Source organism: Cydia strobilella, chromosome 5 (genome assembly GCF_947568885.1).
Source record: "Cydia strobilella chromosome 5, ilCydStro3.1, whole genome shotgun sequence".
Lineage (NCBI taxonomy): Eukaryota > Metazoa > Arthropoda > Insecta > Lepidoptera > Tortricidae > Cydia > Cydia strobilella.
Window position 1 is genome coordinate 18,601,605 of NC_086045.1, and position 27,208 is coordinate 18,628,812.

The following is a 27,208-nucleotide window of genomic DNA, read 5'->3' on the forward strand; positions in this document are numbered from 1 at the left end:
ATATACAGAGAGAAAAACGAGGACCATGTTTGTATGGAGAAGCTGTCACGTGCCGTCGTCCAGGTTCGTCTAATGGCTCCTCTACACCATAGGCAATGATGGTCCATTACAGAATGGGCGACGATTCCATTGTGTGGGCATGCGAACAATCATGGCCGCCACTTCCTTGTTTGCCCTAAAACCGACAGAATGGCGATTACGCTCCATCATCGCCGTTAGGCCATTAAGCTCTCTACACGATCAGGATCATCTGCAATTGCCAATCATGGCCAATGGTGTAGAGGAGCCATACACATCTTGAATACTAGCTTAGGTAATCACTATTTCAAGCAAGGGCCTGACACTTTCTGATAGAGAAAGATAGTCTTATTGCGATTCCTATAAGAGGAAAGAGAAAATATATAGTGCCATGCTTTGTCCTTATCACCGACCGGGTGGCATCATAGGTAGGAGGCGATGGCGAAATACCGAAATTTATAAGAGTGAAAGAGAAAAAATCCTATGCTGCCGGCAAGCTCGGCCGAAATCACCTTCCCATACAAACGGAGTTCCGTTCCCATTTTAAAACTACTTGTTGGGTTGTAATAAAACTTTGCACATACAATGATATAAGGTGTATCTAGGTCTGAAATTAGTTTATACGTATAAAGTCAAAGTCTAGCTATCTGAAGTAAGTATCTAAAGCTACATAAACTAATTTCAGACCTAGATATACCTTACCCTATTGTAAGTACAAAGTTTCAGAGCTTGCTTGATTAAGCAAGTCGTTTTAAAATGAGAGAGTAACTACGTTTATATGGAGAACCGAGCTTGCCGGGGACTCTTAAGGATTATGCTTGACTGCCACCAACAGGGTGGTATCAAAGATAGATATAACTCCGTAATAGATGGATACAGTCTAAAGAAAAAACGTGCCTCGAAAATCAAGAAAATTTGATTCTCGTTCAGAGGGCGCTACTAGCTTTGGCCTACTGTCCTATAGATGGCGTTGACGGTTTCGTTTGTTATTTAACAATTTTAACGCATATCAGTGAAAGAACATGGGTCAAAATCATAAAAATAATTAATGCAAATAAAAAAAATCATTTATCCATATTTAAATATATTTTATCGTATTTTTATAAATCTTCATTTTTAGTTTTAAAGTATGTCGATAGATGGCAGTGAATTTACAGTGGTTACAAAATTTACTATGACAGTACCGCTCTAGTATAAGTTACTCTATGGTGGTATTAAAACCAAGTGCTTAAAATAATTACAATAATTTTATTTCATAATATTTGGACTGGAACAGCCCATGGAGGAGTGAATGAATGATCGCTGCCATGGTAGTCTAAATCAGAATGCCGGAGTAATATAATGACGGCTGCTGGGGTTGTTTATATGCCGCTGTGCTCCAGGATCAGTGGGGCTGCAACAAACACGGTACAATGTTATCATTCATTATATCATCATATTAATTTTAGGCCTATGAAAAGGCCTTCCATACCATTGTATTTTGAATCTTTATTTTGACTAATCAAGAAGGTTATCATTTATTATTTCTGAGTGCTTACTACCAATTTTTGGGCTAAAATACTACAAGTAACAAAGCTTGTGTATCAGCACTAATTCTGTATCTCATACTAGCGACCCGCCCCGGCTTCGCACGGGTTACACAAAACCTTTTTAAATTATACACTAAAACCTTCCTCAAGAATTACTCTATAGATAGGTGAAAACCGCATCAGAATCCGTTACGTAGTTTTAAAGATCTTTTCATCAAATCAAATCTTGTAACAAAATGGCCAGGCCCAGCTGGAAAGAGAAGAGCGGGAAGGCAAAGAAAAAGATGGGCAGATGACATTGTACAGGCTGCGGGAAAAAAATGGATGGATGTTGCCACCGACAAAGAGAGGTGGAGACAGATGGAGGAGGCTTATACCCTTGGGGACCACTAATGTGGGATAAAGCTAAATAATAATATAAAAAAAAGATCTTTTCATACATAGGGACAGACAGACAGCGAAAAGCTACTGTTTTATACTATCCAGTGATGCTATTTTCTTCTAGATTACACCTAGATTAGGCAATGAGTGGTTGTACAATATTGTCAGTTACCAGATGTCCATGGGACCTGAATGTCACATCCTCTAGATGCAGACACTAATTGTCCCTTTCTATTGTTTGTAATCATTTAATCATTACGGGTTTAGTGTCTAACTGTTGTGTAGTTTTTTATTGATGTACCAGATTTCTTTTAGGAACTAAATGTATTAAATAAATAAACAAGTATTTGGGGACAATCTTACACAGATCGACCTAGCCTGTAAATAAGTACAGCTTGTACTATGGGTACTAGGCGACAATATACATACGTATATAGATAAATACACACTGTATACATAGAAAACACCCATGACTCAAGAACAAATATCTGTGTTTATCACTCAAATGAATGCCGTTACCGGGATTCGAACCCGGGACCATCTGCTTCATAGGCAGTGTTACTACCTCACTACCCACTAGGCCAGACCGGTTGTGTATTATTCTCAGCGTCCCTATTATTTCTTGTGGTGGCGTTCGACTCATCCTGTCCGATGTATGACCATTAGTATATAGTATTTTGATATAAAATTGTTTGTAGAAATTACCTTTGGTATTACAAAACTTGAGATATGTTTAAGAACAGCATGTTTCCTCTATGCCGGCCAGAGTGCTCACAACCAATCTCACTGAAGGCATAGTTTCAATTTAGTCTTTATGTCCAGCCAGATCTTAAAATATCCTTAAGTTTAACAAAGTAACATCTAAATTTTGTATTGGTATGAATATAGCAGGGGTCTCCAAACTACGGCCCTTACTTTTGGCCATGATAGGAGACAGGATAGACAAACACGGCACAGCAACCCAGTGTTGGCCAAACTTTAATTGCAATTAACCATTAACCAGTACAAATTTAACCGTAAACGGTTACAGTTCAATTTGTACTGGTTAATGGTTAATTGCATTAACATTTAGGCCAACACTGCAGCAACCCTTGGGTTAAAAAATTGTGATGACCCCCTGGACTGAGGTAAAGAAGGTAAGTACCTGACACCAATTTTTTGATAGACATCATAATTTTTACCTATTTTATTTATATGATCTTATTGTAAAGTATACACCAAAATAAGCAATTTCTAATCTAAAATGTCAGAAAACTGAAAATAGGTAAGTTTGTTAGTATTAGTTTGGTAGTAGTTTAAATTATAATTTGCACACACAAATCATCCTCTTTTTCAAAACGGCAATCTTTGTGTACAGAGTACAGACACAGTACATGACTTTGTTTAACTCGTTGGATTTAATGATCTGGCCAAAAATCTTTATACTACAAAAATGTAAGACAGAAAGAGGTGTATATGTTCAAAATTAATGAATTAGTACATATATTTAGAGCTAAAATTTTTACTAACCGACTCTTATGGCAGCGCAGAGTATACAAAATGTAATAACACTATTGATGGTGTTTTCTCTAGCTTGTCGTTTCTCCTCCATGGGGTCGACCCTTTCACCAAAAGGTAAGCGGAACATTTGGAGAGAATAAACTGTTTACGAATCTCTAATCAATAAAACAGTGTGTTTGAGTCGTAGACCGCGTGAGCTTGAGGATCTCGGGGAAACCGTGCTACATAATGCGAATGTGATATAAATTGAATATGACAACTACTTGACAGTGACAGTTTAAAGTTAGGTTATGATGCATTCACAATTTTATAAACAAGAAAATAAATAAAGTAATTTTTAAGAAAAAAAAACCGACTTTAATGGGGGATGCCGTTGAAAGGTTACTTATTGTTGATGGTGCACTCCAGACAATGAAATGAAAAAGACAGCATCTTTTGCCTAACTACAAGGAGGTAAAACCACCCGTTTCTAGTAGCATTTCGTTTCTGTAAGGGTCATTGTTCTAACCTAACCTAACCAAATGTTCTGATAGCATTTCGTTTCTGTAAGGGTCACAGTTCTAACCTAACTTAACCCACTTTTCTGATAGCAGTTCGGTTCTGTGAGGATCGCAGTTCAAAGTGCAAGTCCAAGTTTGGGTCTGGGTCCATAACGAAGAGAATAAATCGCCAAACGTGAACTATGTGTCGTTGAAGAGTTCCATTCTGATCATCATCAGCAGTTCCACTTCATCAAATGTCACTTTTTTATGTAAATGCTGGATTTGTTGATGAAAATACAAAAATCACTATATGTATGCCTTTCACATTTGAGGAGTTCCCTCGGTTCCTTATGGATCCCATCATCAGACCTCGAGCTTGACAAAAATGTGTCTTAAAAACGTAACTTGCTTAACAAATATAAAAAAGAAGACAAATCGCCAAACGTGAACTATGCGTCGTTAAAGAGTTCCATTCTGATATTTCTGATCATCATCAGCAGTTGCACTTCATCAAATGTCACTTTTTTAAATGGAAATGCTGGATTTGTTGATGAAAATACAAAAATCACTATATGTATGCCTTTCACATTTGAGGAGTTCCCTCGATTCCTCATGGATCCCATCATCAGAACTCGAGCTTGACAAAAATGTGTCTTGAAAACCTAACCTGCTTACCAATCATAACGACTTCTGATCATCATCAGCAGTTCCACTTCATCAAATGTCACTTTTTTAAATGTAAATGCTTGATTTGTTGATGAAAATACTAAAGTCACTATACCTATATGTATGCCTTTAACATTTGAGGAGTTCCCTCGATTCCTCATGGATCCCATCATCAGAGCTGCGTTTTGACAAAAACTGGACCAATCTGTATGTATATACAGGATCTAGGGTAGAGCGAGTGGAGCGGCCGCTCTAGGCGCCGGATGGCAAGGGGGCGCCAAAATGGCGAATGAGAAAAAAATAATAAGTTTTAAAAGACGCGAGTGTGACGCGGGCCCAAAATACGGTTAGTTTTGCTTTTGGGTAAAAAGCTTCAACGAAGGGTGCCAAAACCCGATTTCGCTCTACCCTGATCGTGCCCTGATCAAGGACTCGGGCCGGCACTGTATATACTTACAATCAAAAAAGAATTTTCAAAATCGGTCCAGAAATGAAGGAGTTTTTTTTTTCTTCTTGGTGGACTTGAGGGCGGTGTTGCCCGTAGCCAACGTCATGTAAAAGGGTAGGAAATAACGCGGAAAGGAATAAGGGAAATTCGGAATTTGGAATAACAAAAAAAAAGTGGTCAGGTACACAATAAATAAATAAATACAATGTGGTAAAAAATAAAATAAACTATACTTTTATATTATTACGCAAAATGAAGCAAGTTAAGATATTATAAAGATCAGGATCAATAAGTAAGGAAGGGATGTCTGTTGGAAAGGGAATATGTTTGGATTGTAAAGCTTCCATAAAAACAGTTCGATCGTTTAAAGGACAAGAGAAAAATATATGATTGATATCAGCCACCTCAGCACCACAGTCACATTTAGGATTATCTATAAATTCAAACCTCGCAAGATGAGAAGGAGCACTTGTATGGCCCAGTCTCATTCGTGTTAACCCTTAAATGCATAATGATGTAGCTCAATATGCAGCTATCCAAAATATTATTCCCTCAATCTATACAACATGACACATCTATTTCAATTTATTAAAAAGTTATACAAAAAATCATGCATTTAAAGGTTAAACATGATATTTCGCGTCTATTAATTTTTTTATTGTAAAACCATGGCTTTAAAGGGATGTCGTTTTGAATCTTAAGATAATAGCTTCCGGATTCCAAGCTGCTCCAAAACCAAAAGAACTCCCAGGCTAACCTGAGATATCTTTTGGGGAGCAACAGAAGATCATGACAATAGTTTTTATATGGAAATATATCACCAGAAGCAACAGCATCTACGGCCAGACGATCAGCTTTCTCAAATGACGGAGTTATGGAGTAACAAACATTTAAAAAAAAACATACAACCGAATTGATAACCTCCTCCTTTTGAAATCATGAAGTCGGTTAAAGTTAAAAATAAGTCTAATTGTGACTGTGAATTCGGTGACTTGAGCATTGCTTGAGCACGTATCAACGCGAGCTAGCCGCGCAAGTACCTGTGCTAATGTGCTTGTTACAGTCTGGCAAAAAATAGTACAAATTAAAAAGTGGCAACACTGTAGTGTCGTCCCTTTCAAATCAATCTAAGAAAAACGGGACGACACTACAGTGTTGCCACTTTTTAATTTCTACTCTTTTTTGGCCAGACTACATATGCATGCGCCCAGCATACAAACAAAATATAATATTTGCAAAGAAACCCTTCGTTTTCCTTATTGATTATAATTAAGTGTATAATTAATATTATATTAGTTTATACCAAGCTCAAATAAAGTAAAATTATCACAGAGAACGCAGTTTTTTTTATCACGCGAAAGACTTCATTTCCAGTTTAGTAAATCGACACTCGTGCCAAATCTAAACGCGCCTTTATTCACGAATACCTGTGGCCATGGAGACTGTATAATGTGGCCTATCCCACAAAACTTACAATTACAATTTTACAAGTGTCAAGTTACAAGTTTGTAATAATACAAGTGTGCGTACCACAAAATATACAAGTAACAAATTTGTAGTGGAAAATTCTTACATATATGTAAATTGTATCGACAAGTCTACAATTAATTGTGTCACAAAACTTTACATACGATACATATATTTTCCGGAAAATGTACAAATTTGTAGATGACAATTGTTTTGAGCTACACTATATTGTAATAATAATTATACATATACGTAGAATTGTACCTACAAGTATGGTATATATTGGTATGTATTTCGGAATGATCCATTTAGTCATTTTTAATTTAGAGCAGTTCAAAGTCAACTGTGAATTGAGAAATTTTTGAACGTTTTCTAATAATTTGTTAAACGAAGTAGTGAAAATATTATGGTACGTTATATATTTGTGATCTACTCACTAAGCCCTTTCATTTAATACCCCATACGGTATGATTATTAAAAAACCGGCCAAGTGCGAGTCGGACTCGCGTTCCAAGGGTTCCGTGTTCCGTACATTACACAATTTAGACAATGTATTTTTTATGTGAAACGTGAGTGAAATGTCTTTAAAAAACCCGTAACGGTCGGATCAAAAACTAAGTAATTAAGTCCGACTCACGCTTGACTGCAATTTCTAATCTAGTTTTCCTGTAATCTATAGGTAAAGATCTATTTTGTGTATTTTTTTCAATATTTTAGACCCAGTAGTTTCGGAGATAAAGGGGGAATGGTCATTTTTTTGCCTATTTTCTTGAATAACTTCTAAATTGTTTATCCTAAAATTATAAAAAAAATATATTTGAGATTCTCACAATGAGCTCTTTCATTCGATATATAACACCATATGGTTTGAAAAACTTTATTTTTTAATTTTCTCATTTGCCCCCCAAAAGTGTCCCCCATGTTTAAAATTCATTTGTTTATGTTACATGTCCGTCTTTGGGTCACAAAATCACATATGTATACTAAATTTCAACTTGATTGGTCCAGTAGTTTCGGAGAAAATAGGCTGTGACAGACGGACAGACAGACGGACAGACAGACAGACAGACAGACGCACGAGTGATCCTATAAGGGTTCCGTTTTTTTCCTTTTGAGGTACGGAACCCTGAAAAAGTTAAAAAACTTTGTACTGCCGACTTTTTGACGTCACAGCAACTACCCCCACCACTTTCGCGCTTGTCATCTCATTTATATATTTGTGTTCAGACATCACAATAATATAAATGCACTGATATCAAATATGTCCATGTTTGCGAAATTGCGACGGTATGAGCGAAAATCGATTTCCAGAAGACTTCTAGACCAAAAACCGCCGTACTATATGATTTTTTGTACAAAAAGTAATGATACAAGTCCGTTAACTCTCAGAACGACATTCGTTTTTCGGGTAAAATCGGACGTAATAGAAAATGACAGTCTCTTACTGATTTAGTTGCAATCCAACACCCAAAGAGTGCAGTCGTCTTTTCAACTATATAAGAGTAGTTAATACCACCATAACAATAATATCACAATTTTACCATATGAATTGAAATATGTGACTGGTATTATTAACTATATAATTTCAAATTTGTTTTCGAATATCAAATTCTGAGTCTATTTTATTTAGATTATGACAAAAAGTCCAATCGCAATATAGTCATCAACCGAATATTAAGCATAATGTCATTAAATTAGGGCTTATTTTACATTGAGACAATACGTATCCTTAACTTTTTGCGGTAAGTTTAAAACTTTTTGTGAGTTAATAAGAAAGCAGAACAGCAGTATCACTATGGATGGTATATAGTCTCCATGAGTATCACCTTCGCGTGTTATCGCCGATACCCAATGAATCTTTCTAAAATTCGAAGGTCATTCTGAGAGTTAACGGACTGTAGGTAATTAGGTATCCCATCAAAAACATAAATGTGAAATGAGAGCCAAGTTCAATATTAAGAATATGCGTCGTTGTTGAGATGTTGACTTCGCCGGTAAAATAATTGAGATCTATATGGGTGCCAAGTTTTAGTTCACTTGGAATGTATGTAATTGATGTTCAGGATTTGTCTTGGCTAGTTTTTCTACCAACAAACAAAATTTTATTATTTTTAAAGTAACATACTTAGACACATAATATAGCCTGTACGTAAAAACTTGGCTTCTTAATATTGAAGTTGGCTCTCATTTTACACTTATGTTTTTGATGGGATATAGTTACTTTTTGTACAAAAAATATTAGTATCATAGTTGATTTCGTTGAAGGTTGAAGTAAAGTTGTAATATGTTCAATTCCCTTTTATTGATCGCTTTATTTTCCCGTGATATTTACCCCATATGATGAAAAACGCAGTGTTATTATGACAATAACCGTGATATCTGCTCGGTAAGACAAGAAAGGCTTCAAAGGGCACGTATAGGTGTTTAAACAGATTGTAGGCAAGGCGTGTCGATCGCGGCATGAATATTCATCAGGCCGTGCGGGATGATTTTGCGCACATTTTACTCGCGACGCGACGTGGCAAAGCGACCTGCCTGACTGGGGCGGTAGTCGCCAGAAACATTCTGCAGCCGGGCTAGCACAGGAGGAGCGCGACAGACTCCCATCCCTCTTTAATTACTTAATACAGTTAGAAAAAGACGGCCACACCTGTGATAGTCCGGCTGCTGAGAGGGACATAGAAATCCATATGCAAGGGCCTGACACTCTTTGATAGAGAAAGATAGTCTTATTGCGATTCCTATAAGAGGAAAGAGAAAATAGTGCCATGCTTTATCCTTATCACCGAACGGGTGGCATCATAGGTAGGAAAATACCGAAATTTATAAGAGTGAAAGAGAAAAAATCCTATGCTGCCCAAACTTTATCCCCTAAGGGGATAAGTTCGCCTTTGTACATATTTACTGTATCCTTTCTGTGTTATGTACTTGTTTTGTGCAATAAAGTGTTTACTACTACTACTACTACTTTATATGAATATTCTTTCTCTTACGCCCGGTCGCTCGGTGGCGCGTCTATAACTACTTGTATATACTATGTCTATGTGCATATGTTATTTCCCTGTCGCTCTTAGCAGCAAGAAAGCAGTGTTCGGCTAAAGCAGGGGTTATTTTATTCTAGATAGCTATGCTATGCTACTGTCCCCGCGCCAATTCCGTGCATTCGGAGGTCGACGAAGTAGGAGGGTGTGCGCCGCGCCCGTACGTACAAAATGACACCACTCTGTCATAACGCCCAAGTCGCCCAACATTCCTAAAATTCCTCAGCCGTGCAAGGAATTCGCGCGCGGACAGTAGATAGTGATGCAAAGTAACATGGCTACTACATAGACCTAGCATTATATAGACCAGCTATACGCGTGCGCCCGTAAGGGATAGACATAGATGACGTCATAAACGTGGGGATACCATATTGGTAAAAATTACCCCAATATTTGATATCACGTTGGGGCGATTACCCTGGAGGCAAAGTTAGCTTGTTTGACGGTATTAAAAAATTGTTAAATAAAATGTCAATGGGCCGTTCTTTTTAGGCATATAAACAATGAAATACCTCCTATAATTCGCGCAGGTGGTACAAAACTAAACATGTTTAGTAAATAAAACGTAAAATAAAATGTATTATGGGTTTTAATTTAAAGAAATCACAAATCGCAATCACACCAATTAATGTACACCACATTTAATCTTCACAACATTTGTTTATTTATTTTTTGGAATTAGAAGTACGAAAAAACTTCGAGGTCAAAATTACCCATAAAATTATGATATTTTCATCTGGTATCCCTAACATGATTGTTATGCAGCTAAATTAAGAAGAAGTTTAAAAATGGCTGACCTCAGACTCCTACCTACCTACGTAATTTGGGCGGATAATTTTACAAATAATGTTTTGTTCATTTGCGTAAATAATTGTGATATTTTAATTGAAATCGTTTGATTCTACATTGCTTTGAGTGTAACGTAATTTTACGATGTTATTCTCACATATTGCGTTAAGGGGAAGGTGTAAAATACCGTACTTACGTGTGAAAGGTTATGATCTCATATTTTTGCTCAGAGCGGCTATTACAGCCGATTACAGAACAATTCACCATTATTTTATCAAAGTTCAAGCATTCAAAACGCAAACCATCACTATATTTCATAAGAGAAAGCACAATTTCATACAAAACAACGATAATTAAACAAGCAACGAACAAACATGACATGTCACGTACTTATTTGTTTGCCACAACCTCGGTTGTGGCAGCGGTGGAAAAGTGAAACTATGACAAGGACAAACAATAACAGCGCTTTCTCTGCTACTCCTACTGAAAGATACATAAGACTATCCCGTTCGGTCATTTTCCCCCACTCCTCATGACCGATCCAGTTATACTAGATTCATGGGCTACTATGACCAGGATCTACCGATCCTTGAATTGGTGTTCCTAGGCTTCAAGAAATCCGATGTTACCAGGCTGAAAAATGTTGCCAGCCCACCGGCCCCTAGAATTCCCCCCTTGTAATTAGCTCCATGCATTTTTTTTAAATTTTTGTAATCAAATTTATATCGTTTGAACACCGGAAAAAATAAAAATACTTTTGTAAACCTTCACATTATTTTATTAAAAAATATTTAAAATGTTGAAAATTTTTGAGCGGTTGAAACGCTCATAATTTTTGGCGCGAATTCGACAGAGCGTGATGACGTCACACGTTGGACGGTCCAACTGACGTTTGCTACTAATGCCACTTCTTTTCTTGATGGACTTGAGGGCGGTGTTGCCCGTAGCCAATGTCACGTAAAAGGGTAGGAACAAAATAAATGCGACGCTGTTCGGTGGTTGTTGTAGTTGTGTCGTAAAACCGATAGCTGGATTTTACGAGAAGCACGTGAACTACCGGCCGTTGACTCCAAAATGGTGGTTAAACACGCTTTGAGATTAATTCTCCATTCACTGCACACTACCACATTAGATTATTGTATAATAAAGCTATCGATATTACACTTTAAACAATATTAATGAGCAAAAAACAAAGGAATTAATCACGAGGCTACTATCAAGATGGCGTTCGAACCGGAAGTCCTAATGCCACTTGTGTCAACTAATTGATAATCTGTCGAACGCGTGACGTCACGTGACGTTTCGCGCGTTTCGCTCACTAGCTTTTAGCAGGCAAACTTTTGTACTTTTTAACCGACTTCAAGATTTCAAAAGGAGGAGGTTATCAATTCGGTTGCGTTTTTTTGTTTTTTTTTTGTTTTAATGTTTGTTACTCCATAACTCCGTCATTTCTGGACCGATTTTGAAAATTCTTTTTTTGATTGTAAGTATATACATACAGATTGGTCCCGTTGTTGTCAAAACGCAGTTCTGATGATGGGATCCATGAGGAATCGAGGGAACTCATCAAATGTTAAAGGCTTACATATAGTGATTTTAGTGTTTTCATCAACAAATCAAGCACTTACATTTAAAAAAGTGACATTTGATGAAGTGGAACTGCTGATGATGATCAGAACGGAACTCTTCAATGACGCATAGTTCACGTTTGGCGATTTGTCCTCTTCCTTATGGACCCAGACCCAAACTTGGACCCGGACTGGGACCCGGACCCGGGTCTGGACATGGACCCCAACTTGGATCCGGATCCGGACCGAACTCTGACCCAAACTTGGACCCGGACAGCTGGACACGGACCCGGACTCGGATCCGGACCCAGACCCGGACCCGGAAATGCTACTAGAAAAGAGGGTTAGGTTAGGTTAGAACTGTGACCCTTACAGAAACGAAATGCTGTCAGAAAAGTAGGTTAGGTTAGGTTAGGTTAGAACTGCGACCCTTACAAAAACGAAATGCTACTAGAAAAGTGGGTGGTTTTACCTCCTTTTCTACATTATTAGGCAATATTATAATAATTAGGCAATTAGGCAAAATTAGTCAAAAAATGGATTAGGATAATTACGCAAAATATGCTGTCTATTTCATTTCATTGTCTGGAATCTAAGAGTGCACCATCAACAATAAGTAAACTTTCAGCGGCATCCCCCATTGAAGTCGGTTTTTTTTTCTTAAAAATTATTATTTATTATTTTAAGTAATTTAATGATAATTCAATAACGGAAATGCATTTGTAACATGATATAACGGTAACAAATATACGAATAATAAATATTTACTACTAATACAAAATTTACTATGGCAATTAAGCCTCTATACACTCTATTCTCTTTGCTTTTATAAAACACCTATTAAAACAGCGCGTTAAGTTACATATACTTATCTATTTATCCTACTTTCCTACTTGAAGGGCTTATATTTTTGTAAAATGCTGACATATTTATATTTATAGATTTACATATTTTTCTCAATCTCTTCTGTGTTCTTCGTGTGGCACAATATGATCTGTGGTGTGGCATAACTTAACCTTCCCATAAACCAACACAAATTAATCACTAGGTAGGTACCTATAGTCTACACAGGGGTCATAAAGCCAGTGACCCAGTGGACCTCCGAAGCGACTAATTACGTGTTAATGCTTTAATTATAAATGCCCTGTGATGAGTTTACTTTATACGAACTTGCGCAACCTTCAGGGACTTTCTGACTCCGGTGCTCGAGGTGGTCTATCTAGAAGTCAAATGTTTGATGATGAATCTTGATGTTTGACATTTCAAACATACAGAAATACAGGGAGAATCATACTATCTTTGTCTTACACTAGTACTAGCACCCAAAAGAAAAGGATGAGTATAGTTCTTTTTTGTTCTCATTTACTGACAATTTGGTTTGACCAACTATAATCTTTTTTTGTATCTGTCTAGAAGCAAGGTACAGGGAAATGGTAATCTTCGGTTATAACAGCTAAAGCCTTAAAAGTGCAGTTCTTTGAAAAACCAGACACTGAATCACATTGCTTTGAAGATAACTCTTAATACAGGTGCTTGCACTAAATTAAAAAGGTCGAGATGCGTTCTGTCTTTGTGCACATTTTATTTCTAGTACCATGAATTTCACAAACAGCCCCTGCACAGGTACGAGTGTCGTCAAAAAATGTTTATTTCTCAAGCGGGTCCTTGTGAATAGATGTGAGTCGCTAACCCTACCTGGGCTCATCTGATCACATGGCACAGCGCACACGATCAAAGCCGCTCGTCCCCTTCTGTGCGATCGACTGTGTGCTCTAATTCAATGAATTAACTCATATGACACACTTGTTCAAATTGCCTTCTAGTTCACAGGTTATGATCATAATCGTTCATATCTAAACATGTTTTCGTAAAGGCACAGGTTGAGGCACAGTTGAGTACTTATTGTGTAACGTCGCTGGTCCCAGTATTATTGTAAAGAGTTTAGGAGAGGGTAGCCGTAAAAGGTTTCAGGGTAGTGACCAGGAAACACTCCTATATAAACATATAACTAACTTGGTCAGTACAGTAGTAGCGAGGCACCAATTAATTATTTATTTCCTCATCAGGCTCATCATGATGACATTGCATTACCATCGTAATAATGCAGAGTTTAGAAATTAGTTACAAAACATTAGATATATGCGTCCTTCCTTGTGTCGCTGTCGAAGCATATAATGATATTCATCCGTTATGACGACTATCCTCACCAAGCATAAATTTTAGGTCTGTGATCCTCACGCATCATCGCTAAACTACACAGGATAGTCAGTGGTAACCAGAAGCTAAAGTGTTCAACTATTTGCGAAGTTCTAGATATAATAGAATCTGCCTGGGTATCTTAATATGACGAGCTAGTGCAAATTGGCCCAGTTTCCTAGCTAAATCTAGTTTTAGATCAGCTAAACTGTTCTAGTATGAAAGAAAAATTGCAGCGCACATTATTATTTAAGCTTAGCGGAATCAATTTGTATTCGCGCAATCGCAACCGCGGTGGCGGCATGCATAGAATAACTTGGAGCATTTCATTTTATAAGTTTTAAGGTTTGGAGTTGCACTAGTATTAGCATAACTTTATATTCAGTGGCGTCGCACGAGTACCTAACTTACTGGTAACGTCGTAAATTTTACAAAACTTACAAACACGCAGGATGCACTCAGAGATTCGTAAGTTATAGCTATCCATGAACTGCTATTATGAATACAAATTGAATAAATTCATATTTGTGGGTCTCTATCTGTTCGTCTGATACCGTAAAACTCGTTTTAAGTCACAGTAATAACATATACTACTAATATGGTTTTAAAATACAGTACGTAGCGGCCTCCTTTTTTAAATATCTATCGTTTAATTTAAATAATCACAATTATTAAGCAGTGGCGCTAGTGAGCACGTTTTTAGCAATGGGATCTTAAGTGAAAACACGTTTTCCCTAGTTAAAACTAATCTTTGCAAAGTGCCTTGTTGAAAACTAATTTGAACTAGGATTTTTCAGTCAAAACTAGTTTTCGCGAAGTTTTGGTTTTTATCTATTCAAAATTAATTTCAGTTAAAACTACTTTTGACTAGCTAGGGTAATCGACTTTTCACTATGTTCTTATTTAGTTCTTTTACTTATATGTATATAATATCTTAAAAGTAATAATAATTCCATATCATAGGGATCATCAGATCATCACGCGCAATTTATTACTTTAACTAAAAAATAGTATAAAACCTCAGAGCGTGCTTAATTTATAATAGGTACTAGCGTTAGCCACAGAAAACTAAAAACGTCAAACTGCAGTCAGGTTGACGTTTCTCACGTATTTGTAAATAAATTGTATTTAGGGTTTTTTCGTAATAATAATAAAATAATACATGGCTGATGACGAAGATGAAGGAGAAGGGGGGTTATACGAAGAGGGACACTGGATTTGGGATGAAAATGCTAATCAAATTACATTTGTAAGGTAAGTAAAAAGGCTAAATTATTGGCTAATTATTGGTACATTACGATACAAGTGCGAAAATTAGGAAATTGTCAACGCGTGGCGATAAATTAAAACACGACCGAAGGGAGTGTTTTAATCGACACGAGTTGCGAATTACCTATTCGCAGATGTATCGTACAACGTTTTACAGTTTACATTTTCAACATAGTTACGTAATGTGCTAATTATCGCACTAGTGCGGTAAAGTAACACCATATGTACTGTAATAGTACATTTCGATGCTAGTGCGGAAAGTATGTCATTACTCCACGAGTACCGAGATATACTCGGGACGATTGAAGAATGACATATCCGCACGTGTATCGAACGACGTGTTTTTTAATACAGTTGCGTAAAAATAAGAAAAGCAACAAGTAAGGAATGGAATTCGAAACTTTTATATTATTAATTCTGTGACATCATTGACATTATGAAGAGGTGTTTTTCTAGCTTTTATTCGACGATTTTGTTATTATTATTGAACCCACTTAAATGAAAGTTTTTTTTTCAAATGCATGTTCTATAAGACAGAAACAATTGTTAATATTAAAACATTGTACTATTATTACCTAAATATCGTTATTTACGATTATTTGTGTATCGTATATTTATAAAAACCATATCGAATGTTGCCTTTGGAAACTTAAAACATTCTTGCAGTAAGAAAATACGCCTCTTCTTTGACAGGCGTTCCGTTCCATTCAGACAACTTATTAAGAACGGTTTTTCAACAATAAAAAATAAACGTGTTAATACTTATAATGATGAAGAGGTAAGTAATAAAATATGAAATATGCATATTTTTCGTATTCTTACATTAACAGTAGGTTTTTATGTTGATTACGACGTTTAAACGAAACTAATATTAACACTCATCAATAAGTAGTCATGAATTGGAACAAGTAAAAATTTTAAACAAATTGGAAAAGTAAAAAGCACTAGTTTGCGAAAACCAACTTTCCGCACGCTAAACAGCCACGAAAAGTAGCACTTTTTGAGCAACTGTATTAGAAATTACTTTTACAGTACATCTGGTGCTACTTTACCGCACTAGTGCGATAATAAGCTTATTACTCAACTATGTCGAAAACTTAAAGGGCCATAATTATGTACTGTAAAACCTTGTACGATACATGTGCGAATAGGTAATTCGCAACTCGTGTCGACTTAAAACACTCACTTCGGTCGTGTTTAATTTATCGCCACTCGTTGCGAATTTCCTATTTTTCGCACTTGTATCGTAACTATTCTTTACATGTGAGATTGATTAACTGGTGTTTCAAGGGTCGCGGGTTATAATTATGGTTTAGCTATTGAATATTGGAGGATACAAATACAAATATTATTTATTGCTCAGCAATATGAAAAAGAACGACATACAAGTTAAGCACTTAAACTATGGTAGACAACAGGCGGTCTTATCGCTAAAGAGCGATCTGTTCCAGACAACCTTAGGGTAGTGGAAATTTTTTTTACCCTTCCATAGAAAACGGACCAGCCAAAATGTATGAAACAATCAAATTTTTTTCGCGGTTTCGGGGTTGGTCCCATAGTAAAAGTTGCTCAGTATAATCCCAAAAGTTCCCTGGCACTTCCTTAATTGCACTTATTTTTTAGCCACCGTGTATAGGTGAGGATATGACGATAAATAAATGATTTTCTATTATATCTTAGAAATTTTTTGCTAATATGTAACGAGAAGTAAATTAATTGTATTTTGCAGTGACCGGCCGGTAGTTGTAGACGAAGCTATTCAAATGCCAACAAAGATGCCGACGGGAGCCATAGAGTTCAGAGACGACGTGGATTTAATAGAGCAGGTAACTGTTTGTTTTTTTTCTTTCCTGTCAATTATATAGATTACCAAACTTATTTATTTTTATAGTAGCTAACAAACCGAAACTTACTGGTTTACTGGTATAGTTAAACCGGTTCCAAGCCTTGGTACAACTAAAGCACAGACGCTTTTCATATAGATTTTCGTACGTTGACCCGCCTGTTGCACGCGCATAATTATATTGCTGTTGTACGCGCATAACCGGCGCGCGTGTATGAGGAATGTTATGAAAGTCAAAGAAGCGAAGAAGGTATGTCGGATAGTAGCAAGTGGATATCCGTGGTCTCTGCCTACCCCATCCGGGTAATAGGCGTGATTATATGTATGTATGTATGTATGTACGCGCATAATTGTATTAGGACAGCAATATAATTATACGCGTACAACAGGCGGGTCAACGTACGAAAATTTATATGAAAAGCGTCGCAGCTTTAGTCCAATATAATATGTCAAGCTAACATGGTGATTTACATTATACATAACTACCTACTGTTTAAAACAGAGTATACAGATTATTTACCATTTATATTTGCTTTTGCGAGTTCACAAGCGAGTTTGCGTACAGCTATGCCGAAATTACGTGAATTCCCAAAAACAAAATGTACAAATGGTAATTGGCCGTTATAAAATAAATATAGTATGGTCTGTAGCTAATGCCAATTAATATTTCAGTTACGATATCGGAGACGTTACCAACGGAAACTGAAACCTGAACAGCCGGATATAGTTACAGTGCAAGTAAGTGCGATTCGGACCGCGGTTTAGCTTTAGGTATAGTTAGGTAGGTAGTATAAGGTACCTTGGTACCATAGACCTAGCATTACATAGACCAGCTATACGCGTGCGCCCGTAATGGATAGACATAGATGACGTTATAAACGTGGGGATACCATATTGGTAAAAATTACCCCAATATTTGATATCACGTTGGGGCGATTACCCTGGAGGCAAAGTTAGCTTGTTTGACGGTATTAAAAAATTGTTAAATAAAATGTCAATGGGCCGTTCTTTTTAGGCGTATGAACAATGGAATACCTCCTATAATTCGCGCAGGTGGTACAAAACTAAACATGTTTGGTAAATAAAACGTAAAATAAAATGTATTATGGGTTTTAATTTTAAGAAATCACAAATCGCAATCACACCAATTAATGTACACCACATTTAATCTTCACAACATTTGTTTATTTATTTTTTGGAATTAGAAGTACGAAAAAACTTCGAGGTCAAAATTACCCATAAAATTATGATATTTTCATCTGGTATCCCTAACATGATTGTTATGCAGCTAAATTAAGAAGAAGTTTAAAAATAGACATATTGACCGGGATATAGACCGTGATTACCTTTTGTATTATTTGTGAGCTCCCGATATTTCGACGCAGTTACATGCATCATGTTCACGGGTGACTGAAAAGGTAATCACGGTCTATATCCCGGTCAATATAAGTCTAGTGAAACTAACCGTGAATCATTCAAAACTCTAAGTTTAAAAATGGCTGAACTCAGACTCCTACCTACCTACGTAATTTGGGTGGATAATTTTACAAATAATGTTTTGTTAATTTGCGTAAATAATTGTGATATTTTTATTGAAATCGTTTGATTCTACATTGCTTTGAGTGTAACGTAATTTTACGATGTTATTCTCACATATTGCGTTAAGAGGAAGGTGTAAAATACCGTACTTACGTGTGAAAGGTTATGATCTCATATTTTTGCTCAGAGCGGCTATTACAGCCGATTACAGAACAATTCACCAGTATTTTATCAAAGTTCAAGCATTCAAAACGCTAACCATCACTATATTTCATAAGAGAAAGCACAATTTCATACAAAACAACGATAATTAAACAAGCAACGAACAAACATGACATGTCACGTACTTATTTGTTTGCCACAACCTCGGTTGTGGCAGCGGTGGAAAAGTGAAACTGTGACAAGGACAAACAATAACAGCGCTTTCTCTGCTACTCCTACTGAAAGATACATAAGACTATCCCGTTTGGTCATTTTCCCCCACCCCTCATGACCGATCCAGTTATACTAGATTCATGCTTGGTACATACACGAGGCTTTGTTTATAAGGAAAACATCGCGACGACACCAAAATAATCCTAATGAGTCCTAGAGGCCAATATACGAACATCCTACGTCGATAAGTTTCTATGGCGGAATTTTTCTACCATTTTGTACCGATTGCCGTTTGTTTGTGGAGCTACGCCGTAGCGCTACGAACGTAGCTTTGAAATGGCGCCTTCATTTTACTCGGACTTGTCCGTACTTTTATTAGTGCGAGCGAGACGCCTGCGTGAATGACAGCTAACTGATATAATTCCAATATTAATGCATTGTTTTAAAGTCAGTGTAAGACAGTCACGACTGACAATACAACTAGGAAATAAATCAAATTATTTTTAATCAATATTTTGATTTGAGCTTATTAGTCACACTACCTTTAAATTATAAACTGAAACTAAGCCAATGAGTGTCGAATAACACTTGTTTGATATGTGCAGGATTGCAAAGACATTGCGGTGTACACGGCTCCGGTGTCCATACTGAGCCCCGCCCTGGTAAACATGCTGCATATACCGACTACTGAAAGATTTATTAAGGGATTAATTTTATGCTGCCAATATTATCTACAGGTAATATAAAAATATATAGGTTTTGTATATTATTTCTTTAACATACTTAAGTTACTCAACAATGCCTGGCTTGAAAATTAGTGGATCTACAGTGTGGAAAGAATGAATGGGCCCTAGAGGGAAAGTACCTCAAAACCTTAAGTTAGTTCATTTTGCTTATATTTTTGAAAATAACCAAAACTGCAATCAATGATTTTTAATTTTTTTTTCAATTTTGTTTGTTTAGATTCTTGAATACTAAATGTTCGATTTTATGGATATTTTGTACGACAGACGAGTGTAAGGCCTAACGTATTAAATTAAATATAGGGTGTCAACTATTTATAAACAATAGTTTTCATTTTTAAATTCAGGTACTATATATAGAGTCAAAGTAAATGTCTTTATGCATTTGATTCTTGTAACATTTCGGTAAGTTACTATACTTATAAAGGGGCTTACTGATTACTACTATTACCCGTCCGCCGTACGATATCGGCCTGTCAGTTGTTCGGAACTGTCAAATTTTTGTTCTAACTGACAGGCTGATATCGTCCGGTGGACTGATAAACAGTGGGGTTATATAATTTTCTTTTATATATGTACATATATTTATCTTTACTTGATTTGCTCATCGATAAGGTTGGTCGATGCAGTGCCGGCCCGAGTCCTTGATCAGGGTAGAGCGAAATCGGGTTTTGGCGCCCTTCGTTGAAGCTTTTTACCCAAAAGCAAAACACATCATATTTTGGGCCCGCGTCACACGCGTCTTTTAAAACTTTTTTTTAATTTGCCATTTTGGCGCCCCCCTTGCCATCCGGCGCCTAGAGTGGCCGCTCCACTCGCTCTACCCTAGATCTGGCCCTGGGTCGATGTTTCGTTTTGTCAACCCCTTGTTTTAGCTAGAATAAGTTCTAGGTATAGTTAGTAAAGTTGAAACTTGAGTTAGCTCTGGTGGTAGGTGTCGGACGAGATGGCGCACCGCATGCTGGACTTGGAGACGCGCGTGCGCACACCGTACTGCGACGTGGTGGAGCAAGAGTTCGGCACCAATCTCAACGATTTGCGTGTGCTAGTCGCTAAGGAGTATTGCACTATGCTTATAGGTACAGCGAGCTGCAAATGTGCATCCCCATTATATGAATTAATTCCATTCATAAAGTAGGTATGAGCTTTTAGTTACAAAATTTTAATGGTGCGTTTAAGACCTATGTTTTTTATATCGAGTGAAAGTTGTTAAATCAGGTTTCGATTGTCGAGAAACGCCTTAAAATTACTATTCAGGTTTTGGAAACCGTATTTTGATCTGAAAAAGCGGTACGATTATTCAAAAACTCTGTTGGCTGATCGCAATGCACCTTAACAATATTGAGTTGGATTCTAGTTCGTAACTAAATTCGTGAAGTCGTGATATGGGGCATTTTCTATGAAAAGGGTTCTTATTGTCGATGGCGCTTACGCCGCACAGCGTCGCGCGGCATTGTATTCATATATGATATATTTATATATTTTATCGGAGCATCGTTCATAATGGCGTAAGCGCCATCGACAATAAGGTCCCTTTTTATAGAAAATATCACATATATCCGTTATACTAATAAAATACTAGTGAGGAGGGGGGGAAGTTACCTTTTCTCTGCAGCTGACTGAACTATAGATGAAATATACCTATACTTAAATACATAGATAACATCCATACCTCAGGAACGTAAATATTCGTGATAAACACACAAATAAATGTCCGTACTGGGATTCGAACCCGGGACCTCTTGCTTTGTAGGCAGGGTCACTACCGACTAAGCTAGTAGGCCGTTCTAAAATGACTGGGGCATTTGTGGTGACAGGTGGGGCGGACACTAAGAAATACCACCACATGGGCCCGGCGAAGAAGCGGCGGTCGCTCTCCGACAAGGACGCGCGGCTTTTCGAGACGCTGCTGCGGATGTGCGTGCAGATCGTCTGGCTCGCTTTAGGACGTAGGGCGTTCAATCAGATAGGTAACTATAGTTTGTCAAAGGACTGTCTCATTTCAAACATAGACAGAGAGAATCATACTATCTTTGTCTTACACTAGTAGTAGCACCCGAAAGAAATGGATGCGTATAGTTTTTTTTGTTCTTATTTACTGGCAAGATTTGCTTGACCAACATAACAACCATAATTTTCTTAAAAAAAAAAATTGCATTCTCCCGGCTTTGAAACCCTTACTTACCCCACTGCAAAAAATGTGGTCACGGTGGTCAATTGGAACGTTTTTAACATTTTTTAAGTCACTACTCCGCTAATTTGTTTAGTAAGCAATTTCCATGTTCGGCGGTCTAGTACGGTGGTCTTTGGTCTAGAAGTCTTCTGGAAATCTATTTTCGCTCATGTCGTCGCACATATGGACATATTTGGTATCAGTGCATTCAGTGTGATGTCCTGAACACAAAATATATGAGATGACAAGCGCGAAAGTGGTGGGGGTAGTTGCTGTGACGTCAAAAAGTCGGCAAGCCGAAAAGTAACCTAAAAGCCTGTTTCGCCAAGCCACTAGTCCTCTGCCTTCTCTTTGACAGCCTGATACGACACGACGTTGAGTTTTTCCTTAATTTGGTGCATGTACGCTCTCCTTGGTTTTCCCTTCTTCCTTTTTGCTTCAACTTTCCCTTCTATTGTGTTTTTGACCAAGGGCCTGACACTCTTTTATAGAGAAAGATAGTCTTATTGCGATTCCTATAAGAGGAAAGAAAAACCGGCCAAGTGCGAGTCGGACTCGCGCACCGAGGGTTCCGTACTTCATAGTATTTGTTGTTATAGCGGCAACAGAAATACATCGTCTGTGAAAATTTCAACTGTCTAGCTATCACGGTTCATGAGATACAGCCTGGTGACAGACGGACAGACGGACAGCGGAGTCTTAGTAATAGGGTCCCGTTTTTACCCTTTGGGTACGGAACCCTAAAAAAATAGTGCCATGCTTTGTCCTTATCACCGACTGGGTGGCATCATAGGTAGGAGGCGATGGCGAAATACTGAAAAAAAAAACCTATGCTGCCCAAATTTTATATGAATATTGTTTCTCATACCCCTGGTCGCTCGGTGGCGCGTCTATAACTACTTGTATATATATACTACGACTATGTTTTTGATAAATTCGTCGTGTCGTATCAGGTGCCCAAGCATCTTTCGATCTTTCCTCTTCTATTATCTATGGTTCTTAACAAACTCCTCTTTATACCTATACTTAGATATTATGTAGCCAGATAGTTATCTGGCTACATAATACGAAACAGTTTGGCTACAAAGTAATAGTTTCATAATTATAAGCGTTTTACAAAACCCTGGAGAATGTTTTAACTGATCAATGTTGAGGGTTATGCGAAATAAAGACGGGCGATTGAAACATCTGGGGTTAGGAGCCTTTTTATAAATGTATATTTATTCATAATATAAATTAATCTCCCACAAAATGATCCACGTTTCAAATGACCCCAGTGCCCCTACTATTGTATCTATAGGATAGGCGCGAGTGATCATGGGTGACTATCCTAACTATAATAGATATTTACCTGTCACCAGAGCTGGAGGTGAATCGATTGTTCAAATCGGAAATCTTCAACGCCGTAGAGCACACTCTAAAAACCAACTACGTAGAGAAAATGACGAAGGAGGAGCGGAACGTCCTCCTGGGCGAATGCGTGCGAACTGACAAGAAGCTCACTACCAAGTCTCCCATGATGAACGAAGTGTTCTGTCACAGGGACATTGACTATCGTATGATGGGAATTGGAGTTATCAAAATGCACCAGTAAGATTAATTATTCTTGTGTTACAAATGTTTACTTTTTCATAATGTCGGTGTAGTCTAACTTTGTTTTCTTATTTTTGCGTTTTGTTTGTACTCGCAAAACTAAGTTCATTCACATTCAAAACTTAACAAATTATACACCTAAACCTTCCTCAAGAATCACTCTATTGATAGGTGTAAACCGCACGAAAATCCGTTTAGTAGTTTTTGAGTTTATCGCGAATATACAAACAGACAGACGCGGAGGGGGGACTTGTTTTGTAAGATGAATAGATATGATCGGTTGAGCCATTCATGTCATGAGCTTTTCTTTTTCAACAAATTACATCTTATTAAAACGTAAGTACTGCGAAGATACGCCCTTTTGCTTGTCTGGCTTTCTCTGTTTTATGAAGGTACGAAACCCTCCATTATGCGTAGTCCGACGCGCACTTAGCCGGTTTCGGTAAACATTTATTATGATTTTTTTGTCTGTTTTGTGTGTAATTTTATGACGCAAAAATTCTGTTTTCTTTTTCAGATTGCCGATACGTCTCAAGTATATACATAATATTGTGGCCGGGCCAGAGGAGAATTACGCGGCGCTAGGCGTCTCGCTCGGCATCGTGGGGCTATCTCGCTCTAACTTCGACACCATGCTCAAACCGCTGCCTACGGCGGAAGATCAGAAATCAAAGAAATCTTTGTAAGTGTAGGTAGGGTAAACTCGCATTATTTGGTGACACACCTAATTCGGTGATACAAGTTTTGAAGTTCTGCCAGCCACCACGCCGTTCATCCTTAAACCCTTTTATATTTATTTTTGTTCCTTTTAAAGGCATTCCTACCCCGAACGTTGCCTTCCGAATAAACTTTTTAACGTTCGGAATAAACCGAGATTTTCTCGAGGGAATACATTATGCAGGCCAGTTCTTGAAAAAATTATATGGATATTTTAATTTTCGCCAAATAAAGCTATTTTGCTTGCACTATTAATTGTTTGCTGTTGTTTCGTGTCCTATGAACAATTAAACACTGATGTGCCACTGGAAATTTTTCAGAATTGCGGAATTTAAACAAATAAAAAAATCATGAAACTCATATATTTGTATCGAGAGACAGGAGTAATTGAATCATTCAATTTTCAAGATAATTCCGTTATGGTTCCGTTAAAATTATCCAGCTATGAATTTTCCAACATTTTGGAAATTTTCCGCAATTAAGAATATATAGCACTACTGTACCTATGATGGTAAGGAATCCTCCACTTACGGATTATATACATTATTTTTGTTTCAGAGGGTCTATGAGCAGTGCCAGTGCAAAGAGCAGCGGCAGCATCAAGAAAAGCGGAATGGCGTGCGGCCAACGAAAATTATATGCCGACATTCATTTGCCATTAAGATCAGAGCGCGGGTAAGTAAAAGGGGTTATTACTGTTATTATATTCATATCCTTCTTCAGGACTTTCTGCTAAGAGGAACAGAAAAAGGTATATGTGACGTTTTCAATCAAAAGGTACCACATTGTCGCTTACCATAAGGAAGAAAATTTATACGAGAAACCTGTTAGAGCGTCCTTATGGCAAGCGACAATGTGGTGCCTTTTGCTTGATAACGACATATTTTCTCACTCTCCCTCTTAACAGCAAAATAGCAAAAATTTGTCAGAAAGAAAAACTTTCGTATTTTACACATACTAACTGATATAGGGTCTATAGAGATTTTATTTATTTATACCTATCAGGGCCGTGTTGCATAATAAACTACAGCTAATATTACAAGCGGAACTCTTTTTCTAGTGGAATTAGGAAAGGAGTTCCGCTTGTAATATTAGCTGTAGTTTATTATGCAACACGGCCCAGGTCGATTCAGTTTATAATTTGACGTTTTGAGAATAGAAACTGGTAAAAAATGTTTGAATTTTACCGTTAAATTACCGATGTTTCTTAAATACATTTACAATGCATGTGCTCGAAAAGTGCGTTTCCTACGGAGCCATATCATGCGGAAAGTACCACTTTTCCGCACTAGTGCTTTTTGTTTTCAATTTTTTTTACAGTACATATGGTGCTACTTTCTCGCACTAGTGCGGAGAAGAGCACTTTTCCGCACTAGTGCTTTTTGTTTTCAATTTTTTAATAATTAAACTTATTTGCCATGATATGTTTTTTTATTTACTCGCACAATGCATAGTAAAACATTGTATCATACACGTGCGTAAAGATGATTTCCGACTCGTATTCCTTTATACACTCGTCGGAAATAATACACTTTCCGCACTTGTTGCATAAATAGCTACAGTACATATGGTGCTACTTTCTCGCACTAGTGCGTAAAGAACACTTTTCGTGAATATGTCGAAAGTTTAAAGGGCCATATGTACTGTAAAACTTTGTACGATACACGTGCGAATAGGTAATTTGCCACTCGTTTCAAATTTCCACTTTTCCGCACTTGTATCGTAAATAACTATTTTATCAGTTGCATTGTTGACGTGTTGCAGCGACCCGTTCCCATCTTCGTTCCCGAGCGAGCCCGAGCCGCCGACGTCGTGCAACGACACGCAGCGCCGGCGCTGGCTCAAGCGTCTCCACAGGCTGCGGCGCGGGCAGAGGGCCTCCGCCGGAAAACGCGCGTAAATTCATTATAATAAATTATACCTATAATAAAGAAAAAATAGAAATATCTAAACAATGTTTGTCTTTCTTACTTAATTATAACTAGGCTTTTTACACGACTGCCCAAAAAAGAGAGTGTAATGTTTTTGTAATTGGCGTCATTTACATTTTGATCGGATTTTTTTTTAACTATAGACAATCGGATCTTAAATTGGGGTGTGTCTGAAACAGCCTTAATGTACGCGCGTACTTACTTAAAAAAAAGTGAAACTGAATGAATGTAATGTAATGTAATGATAATATTTTAAAAATTCATCGTCATTTATATCGGTTTATTAACAAATTATTTTTTAAAAATGCAATGATAGCTTTTCGATGAAGGAAAACATCGTTAGGAAACCTGCATACCTACATCTGCGAAGAAATTCAAAGGTGTATGTGAAGTCCCCAATCTGCATTGGGCTAGCGTGGGGACTATAGCCCAAGCCCTCTCGTGCATGAGAGGCGGCCTATGCCCAGCAGTGGGACGTATATAGGCTGAATTATTATTATTTTATTTTAATGCATTGCATAACTAAATCATATAGCATATAGGGTTACAAGCCGTTGCTCGAAGTACAAATAAAAAAAAAACTTTCCACCCTAGGGTGGTAGATGCAATTTTCCACCCAGCTAATATCAGCAAATGAAAGGTGAACTTTCCGAATAGGAGAGATGAAAAATATTGTACATTAATGATTGTTCATTTGAAATGTTAAGTAAACAACACCAAGTTAATGAAAAAATGTGAAGTTCTCAATGTTTGAGTTTAAAATTCTTACATTTCTATTGAATATCATACACTATTATTAAGCCCACTACGCGGCGTGAGCCGCGAACGCGAGTGTGGAGTCGATTTCGCTGATTAGCGAACTAGACTCTAGACTCGCGTTCGCGGCTTCGCGCCGTGATTCGCGCATGAGTGTGGAGGGCCCTTCTGATTCCTTTTATTA

General features: G+C 37.3%; 1 protein-coding gene and 1 long non-coding RNA gene across 2 annotated transcripts; one reads left to right on the forward strand and one right to left on the reverse strand.

Moving 5' to 3' along the window:
* Nucleotides 1-1,246: 1,246 nt before the first annotated feature.
* On the reverse strand, nucleotides 1,247-3,697 carry LOC134741874 (uncharacterized). The gene is made up of 2 exons (XR_010127908.1): nucleotides 3,438-3,697; nucleotides 1,247-1,411 (listed from the first exon to the last, which is right to left on the reverse strand). It is a non-coding gene; the product is annotated as an uncharacterized LOC134741874 (long non-coding RNA).
* Nucleotides 3,698-15,165: 11,468 nt separating this feature from the next.
* LOC134741520 (protein phosphatase 1 regulatory subunit 36-like) lies at nucleotides 15,166-26,243 on the forward strand. Its single transcript, XM_063674325.1, has 10 exons — nucleotides 15,166-15,339; nucleotides 17,084-17,180; nucleotides 17,870-17,935; nucleotides 19,717-19,848; nucleotides 20,789-20,933; nucleotides 21,672-21,824; nucleotides 23,389-23,617; nucleotides 24,138-24,302; nucleotides 24,896-25,012; nucleotides 26,102-26,243. Exons 1-10 carry the CDS (start codon nucleotides 15,248-15,250, stop codon nucleotides 26,235-26,237), a joined length of 1,332 nt encoding a protein of 443 aa, XP_063530395.1. The 5' UTR covers nucleotides 15,166-15,247; the 3' UTR covers nucleotides 26,238-26,243.
* Nucleotides 26,244-27,208: the final 965 nt, after the last annotated feature.